The sequence below is a fragment of the Aythya fuligula genome, chromosome 1 (genome assembly GCF_009819795.1).
Source record: "Aythya fuligula isolate bAytFul2 chromosome 1, bAytFul2.pri, whole genome shotgun sequence".
Lineage (NCBI taxonomy): Eukaryota > Metazoa > Chordata > Aves > Anseriformes > Anatidae > Aythya > Aythya fuligula.
The window spans coordinates 147,545,854-147,551,853 of NC_045559.1; the positions used below are offsets into that span (position 1 = coordinate 147,545,854).

Consider the following 6,000-nt stretch of genomic DNA (forward strand, 5'->3'; position numbering starts at 1 on the left):
CCCAAAATTTCAGCACAAGTTATTTTTTAGTAAAACCTCACAATATCTGAGAGTAAGTAGCTACTACAAAATCTATTCCAACATCAGTTTAAATGGAGAAAAGTTGTTTGTCCATTATCTTAGACATTCTTGTATGGGTTAAATTAGGTTCTTTTAGTTTATCACTAAAGATATATGAGAAGTAAACAGAACACTCTGGTTTTGCTACTGTCCTTTACAGTAATATATACAACATTGACAATTTTCAAAAAGACAGTTGTGTCATCTGGAAAAGACAGAATTCCTCTAACATTATAAAAATGTGTAATGAGATCAGGCTAAGTAATTCAGTAAAGTTCCAAAGACGGAAATTACCTACTTCTACAGTAAGAAATATCAGGAGATCCAATTAATGCACTGTAGTAAAAGCTTTTTTTCACCTCTGGGATACACTGAAGAGATCCTCCCCACTAGAAGAACTCAGCTGAGGAAGGGTAAGCAAGCTCTGATTGGAAAATTCCTCTGAAACTGTCGGATCTGTAGTGGTTTGACAGTCAACACTGTCAGTGTTGTCAGTATACCAATATTTCTTATGTCTACCTTTTCATAGATTGATTCCATATTATTGGTATGTTCTCACAGATGGAGCAATAATTTCAGTAATTTTTGTGAAAATGTCTGTTTTGATTAGTTGTTACTTCATTCACTCAAAAAGGAAGAATTCAAATGTCATATTTTGTTGAGGAACTCAATGACTGTTTTTTAGCTTCATTTCTTCCTACAACCGTGCTCACTGTTGAATTATCATTCAACTGTGATCATGTGATGCTGCTTCCTAAACTGCTTCCTGTGATTATGTGATGTTGCTTCCTAAACTATGCATATCCCTAATTACGCAAAATGGCAAGCTTTTTGATAGAGAAGCTGAAGAGAGTAGATTTTGAGAGCCTGAAGCTAACTGAAATATCTGGATTCAATAGCTTAGGCTAAGGTATCTAAGCTATCGAATGTTCCTTTGACCTGCCAACTTCTGACATCTTTTTTTATGTGTCTGATGCTTATTTTTCATTGTGTTTAACCTACAGGGCTCTATGAAAACTATCCAACCAATGCAGAACCAGAATGCTGTGATGTCAGATGGGGACTATTATCAGATCATCAATCCAAAGGGACTACAAAAACAAGTGGCTCAACAATATGTCACAGGACATCACTCACAGTTTCATCAGCATCAAGACTGTGTAACAGCAGACTTAAACTGTGTGTTCTTGTATTAATTCTCTTACATACAGTACTTACAGTCTCAGCAGCACAGAACTCAACGGGACTGGGCTTTGGAGGCATAACAACTTTGGAAGATAATTCAACCAATGAGGAATAAAAACAACAGAAAAATGGATTCATCTTATATCATAGAAACTCAAGAGGCCCTATTGACTACAGTCAGAAATAGCAATGACTGAGTGCTTTACCTTCAGATCTCTTCTTGAATGACCATTTGGGTAAAAAGAAAAGAATGGGCCACTGCCCAAACAACAAGGACACAAGATCACAGCTTTTTATTGACTAAAAGGCTGTATGGTGACTTAAATTTCTCACACCATTTTATACACTGTGTTTTAATGTTTGGAGTTTCTTTTCGGTTTGTTTTTTGCACTTGTTAATACAGGATTTTATTTTTGGGACGGTTTCTCAAAGCTAAATTAAGTCTTTTCTCTGTCGATATATTTCTAGTCATTGTGTGTGTTCATCTGATAGTTCTGTCTTTTATGTCCTGTCAGTTTCTATTAGAGGAATGACTGCTATGGTTCCATGACATAGCAACAAAATAATAATAATAATAATAAAATTAAAAAAAAAAAAAGAGAAAAAAAAAAGAAAAAAAAAAAAAACACAAAAAGAGCAATGAAAAAAAATCAAAAAAAAGAAAGAAAGAAAGAAAAAGAAAGAAAGAAAGAAAGAAAGAAAGAAAGAAAGAAAGAAAGAAAGAAAGAAAGAAAGAAAGAAAGAAAGAAAGAAAGAAAGGAAAAAGAAAAAAAAGGACAAAAACAAACAAACAAACAAAAAACTTAAATGTCCTCTTACCCATGGGAACCATTCATCTCCTTTTCCCTCCCCATCTCCTCTTACAGACAACATACACTTGCTTCTGTTTGTGTAATCACAATGAACGGGTACACAATTCCAGTGTGCCTCTGCCACTGTTGCACAAACCAGTTGACTGAGCAAACCCAAAAGGAGCATGAAGGGGGTTCCTTTTAGCTGAACAAATAAGTGCTCTCCTTACAAGGTGGGATCGGACAGTTAAAAATGTAAAAAAAATATAACAAACTGTTGCTCCAATACCCATTTTGAAGAAGTCCAGTCCTTTCTCACTGGTCAGTTGAACAGGAGCAGCCTCTTTTAGACATGCTACGTATAACCAGTTAAGCTCAGCAAGTTGAGTAGTTGGGAAGCCTTCATATTGGAGGTGAAGGATTGGCATTCATTGTGAATTACATTTTGAGTTTTCCTGCTGTCACATAACCAGAAGTTTTCCATAAGGAATGGGAGCAAAGAGCTTCCAAAATCCAAGTGTTTTTGTCTCAAAATTACACTAGAAGCCTTTTGGCATCTACAACACAGTAATTTTTGGTTTTAATTCCATTGTTTTTCTAAAATCTACATGTGGTTGAAAGTTACTCTAGTTACTAAGGGTGCACAAGAATGTGTTAGCACAGATAAATAAACTATTTTGTTTTATATATGTAGGACAACCATTTTCATAAATGTGCAATAAAACCATAAAGATATACTAGGATATGAGTAGTCAAGAGAAAAGATTGTAATCTTCTGCTTTTTCATTGTTTGGGGTGGCTTTTAATTTTTTTTATTTTTATTTTTGTGGGAACATTTCACCTGCTGAGTGTATGAGAGTTTGCTTTTTAAAAAGGCTTTTTAGAGTTTACAGTAGAATCAATGGAAGGAAAAGTTAATAAGGGCTGTTTTTAAAAACTATACATTCCTTCCTATTCTCTAACTACACTTGGGAAGTGCACTTTAGAGATGTTTGCTGTGTAGCTGGGAGATGAAGGAAAACTATAGGAAATGTTCTCTTAGGAAATCAAATATAGTTATCTACTTTCTAGCTATGAAATACCCCTTGATAAATATTAATGTTGTAAGAACATTTAATCACTGGTGCATAATATGTGTTTTTGTATACACTTTATGGTCTGTTAAATTCTGGAGGGGGAAGAAAAACAAACAAACAAACAAACAAACAAAACAAAACAAAACAAAACAAAACAAAACAAAACAAAAAACAGGATATGATAACCATGCTGCTTAAGCGGTTCAAGATGCACGTTAAACTGCAAAAGCTCAAATATTTTGCAAAAGTATTTGTTCTAGTAGTGTTGTACTATAACCCAGACTGAGGAGCCTAAAATGATCTGTGCAAATACAACAACAAAAAGCACCAGCTAATGCAAAATTCGTCAGCACTGGTTTGTTTCTATAATTTCTCCTCTTCCTTCCTTCCATATGGTATATTTTGTTCAATAAAACATGGTGCTTTTCAGTTATTTTATTTTCTGTTAGAGACACGTATTAATTATATTGAATTGATGCAAAAAGTGGGAAAAATGCAGAAATGTAAACGAAAAAGCCTTAACTAATGGTAGAATATAGACTTTTGAAAGGATAGAGATATTATTGAAAAGTGATGGAGCAATAACTGGGCAGTGCTCTGGTACTGTAAAACAGCTGAGTCACACTACTGAGAAAGCTCTTACTAGGTGAGCTCTTGTTCAACTGACCTCTTAATTCAAGTGTACATGGTCAGTAAACAGTTTGTTATAACCTTTATCTACCTCTGCTGTGCAAAGGCCATCCAACATCCATTTCTGTGATGTTCCTCATAGATTTTTGTTCACACCATTAATCACTATCATCTGTTTTTATACTGTACCAATACACTAGCAAGTCGGATTCATCCCAAGTGAATTGGCACATGAAGAAGAGTTATTATTTCTGTTTTGCCTCATGGTGAATTAATGTAGAGAGATATTTTAAGGCATTTACTTTCCTCTCTCCTGCTCTTCTTCATCCTTCATCCTTATTTTTCTATTAAAATGTTTTCAAGTGGTGTCAGTGAAAAACATGACTGCTTGGCTACACTCAGTCATGTGTCATAGAATATGAGAGATACGAGGAAAAACAGTGACAACATCATTACATGAATAAAGTAGCCAAATTAATGTTGGGCAAAAAGAAGCAGGAAGCAATTGCAGATTTTCAATTATTACTCAAAAGATGAAGTAAATTCCTCCCCTTCTCATCTGGAGTCAGTGCCTGCAATTCAATTATCTGTAATTTTTCTCTGTCATCTTTTTTGAGGTTTGTTTCTTTAATTCTTAAAACAAAGAGTCATGTTGTAGAGATGACTGCTGCTGGGGTATATGTTGCCTCCAGCAGTGTGGTATACAGCTTCTCTTGGTGGCATCTGGGATATCAGGAGTAGACCAGGACTCTTCTATGAAGTTAAGCAACATGTAATCATGTATGATGCAAAATTTCATTCCATCCATTCCTCATTCGTAATAGTTTTCCTGGCACAAACTTAAGCATGCTCGATATTGTGCACATATTACTTTTTTGCCAGAATAAATTTGCATCTTGCCACTGCTATAACTGCCATCTTGTTCCATTTCTCCTTGTACTGTATGCCTAATACATACATGATAAAGAACTGGCTTAACAAGCAAGTAATACTAGAATATTTCTGCAAATTACTGATGAGAAAAAAAAAAAAAAAAAAAAAAAAAAAAGAATAATATTTATTTTATAAACATATGGAAGAAGAGATATTTCCCATGTCTTCTGTTGTCTTATCTTCTGCAATAGGGAGAATCCAGATTTTGTGCAATATGTTAATACTTCTAAGCCAAATGTCATATAACATAAACAGAGCTATGTTATTCCTTATTGCATTTGCATTTGGTAATGCATTATATTGATATTTTTCTTTCATTAAAGAGACAGGTTTTTGTTTTTGTTTTTTTTTTATTATTATTATTATTATTAATTATGGCAGGTGAAGGAGGTTCTGCACACCATAATTTAATGACAAAAACAAACAAGAAGTTAGAATGAAGTATTATTTCTATAAATGATGAAACCAAGCCATCCGCTGCCAAAGAATATATGGAACAATATATACAAACCAAACACAAGCTTTCAATAAATTCCTTCTTGAGGGTTAAAAATAATCTTATTCTAAATTATTAAAAGAGAAAGAATGAGAGCTGGATATCAAATAGCTGAGCTGACAGGTTTCATCTGGTACATCATGTGACTCTTAGCTTATATAGTTATACTATTTTATTAAAAAGTGGGGGACAAGGACATTGTCTTCTGCTCTCTTTGTGTTTGTTATGATAATGTCCTTTTTGTGGATGTTGCCTCCCTGCACAGAAGATATCTGCTCATCATAAGAGCTGAAGACAGCTTACGTACATGCAAACAAGCTTAGAGTGAAACCTGTCTTAAGTGACTGCCTGAAGAACAAACAAATCTCATCTGCCAAGCAGAGGTAGCTTAAAGGAAAGTGAAACCAATATACCTTAGGAAATTTCAAGATTGTGAAATTCCTTCCTTAGGTGAAGAGCCGCCTAAGGAAGATAACTCTGAGGGGGCCTGGTCCTTACTGCAGCTTTCACTGTACATCTCATTAGTACTATGACCCTGCAATGAGCTCTGCGCAGGCAGGCTTAGAGCTAGGCTCAACTATGCTGGCTTCAGTGGGCCTTGCTACAGGTACAAGCATGCAACTACAAAAAGTTCACTGTAGCATATAGGTCTACATTTGGTGTCCCATAGTCTTTACTCAGGAATTGCTCGTGGGCATAGCGCACCAACAAAGGATCACTGGGTTCAACCTTAGTAAAATTAGTCTTGACTAGAGACTGGCCATGATACATTGTGAATGGTTCTGGTTTATTATTGTTGTCTACATTATTATTAGTTTGGAGGAAGAGG

At 34.9% G+C, this 6,000-nt stretch overlaps 1 protein-coding gene across 1 annotated transcript in view; it reads left to right on the top strand.

The window, feature by feature from the left end:
• The window catches only part of FAM155A (family with sequence similarity 155 member A), a 496,236-nt gene extending 494,419 nt beyond the window's left edge, over positions 1–1,817 (top strand). The window contains exon 3 of the mRNA XM_032188181.1: positions 1,065–1,817. Coding sequence (XP_032044072.1) covers positions 1,065–1,360 — 296 coding nt within the window. The 3' untranslated portion in view covers positions 1,361–1,817. The remainder of the gene's footprint in view (positions 1–1,064) is intronic.
• The last annotated feature ends 4,183 nt before the right edge of the window (positions 1,818–6,000 follow it).